Here is a 609-nt window from a genome sequence, read left to right on the forward strand (position 1 = left end):
TATACTTCCCCTGTGATGACTGATCATCCTCTGCACTGTTCGGTAGTTTGTTATAAGCATTATTACATTTAATAAAACAATAAAACACAGATTTGAAGCATACCTCTTTCCAGAAGGGTTTACCAATGTTGGTGTACTCTTCACTGATATCGCATGCTATCACAACTCCATCTTCAGGCAAGGCCAGTGCCATGTTCAGTGTGTTGTAACCTGTATAAACTCCTATAGACGCAAGAAGAAATCATCATTGTGCATGACAACAGAAAGGGGGTGTGATATACTGCATACTTTAATACAGTTTTCTCTATTTTTTTTTTTTTTAGACAATTTGCTATAGAAATTGATTTCCTGACCACATCTGCACATTCCTAGGATTCTAGCTTTTTACATGTGTGGATATGCAGGACGGGAGCACCTCACTAATGAAATGAAAGAATTTTAAGAGTAAGGATGTGTCTTTGTCTTCAAAATAATTTAAAGTAAAATATTTTTTTTATTTTAAGGAGCAACAAATACAGTCAAACTCGTGCTTTCTCATGCTTAAAATTATTAAACAGATAAGTCAATAGCCTATTAAGCCACAAACATCCCTAAAAAGACATCTATATA

The 609-nt window shown here is 34.3% G+C and overlaps 1 protein-coding gene across 2 annotated transcripts in view; it reads right to left on the minus strand.

Moving 5' to 3' along the window:
• LOC102212151 (catechol O-methyltransferase domain-containing protein 1-like) overlaps nt 1-609 on the minus strand; it is a 7,596-nt gene that overhangs the window by 2,141 nt on the left and 4,846 nt on the right. For both annotated transcript variants that reach the window (XM_005736398.1, XM_005736399.1), the window contains exon 4: nt 104-222. In XM_005736398.1, the coding sequence (XP_005736455.1) occupies nt 104-222 (119 nt within the window). The remainder of the gene's footprint in view (nt 1-103; nt 223-609) is intronic.

Source organism: Pundamilia nyererei, unplaced genomic scaffold (assembly GCF_000239375.1).
Source record: "Pundamilia nyererei isolate P.nyererei 1_Seehausen unplaced genomic scaffold, PunNye1.0 scaffold00069, whole genome shotgun sequence".
NCBI classification, from domain to species: Eukaryota; Metazoa; Chordata; class Actinopteri; order Cichliformes; family Cichlidae; genus Pundamilia; species Pundamilia nyererei.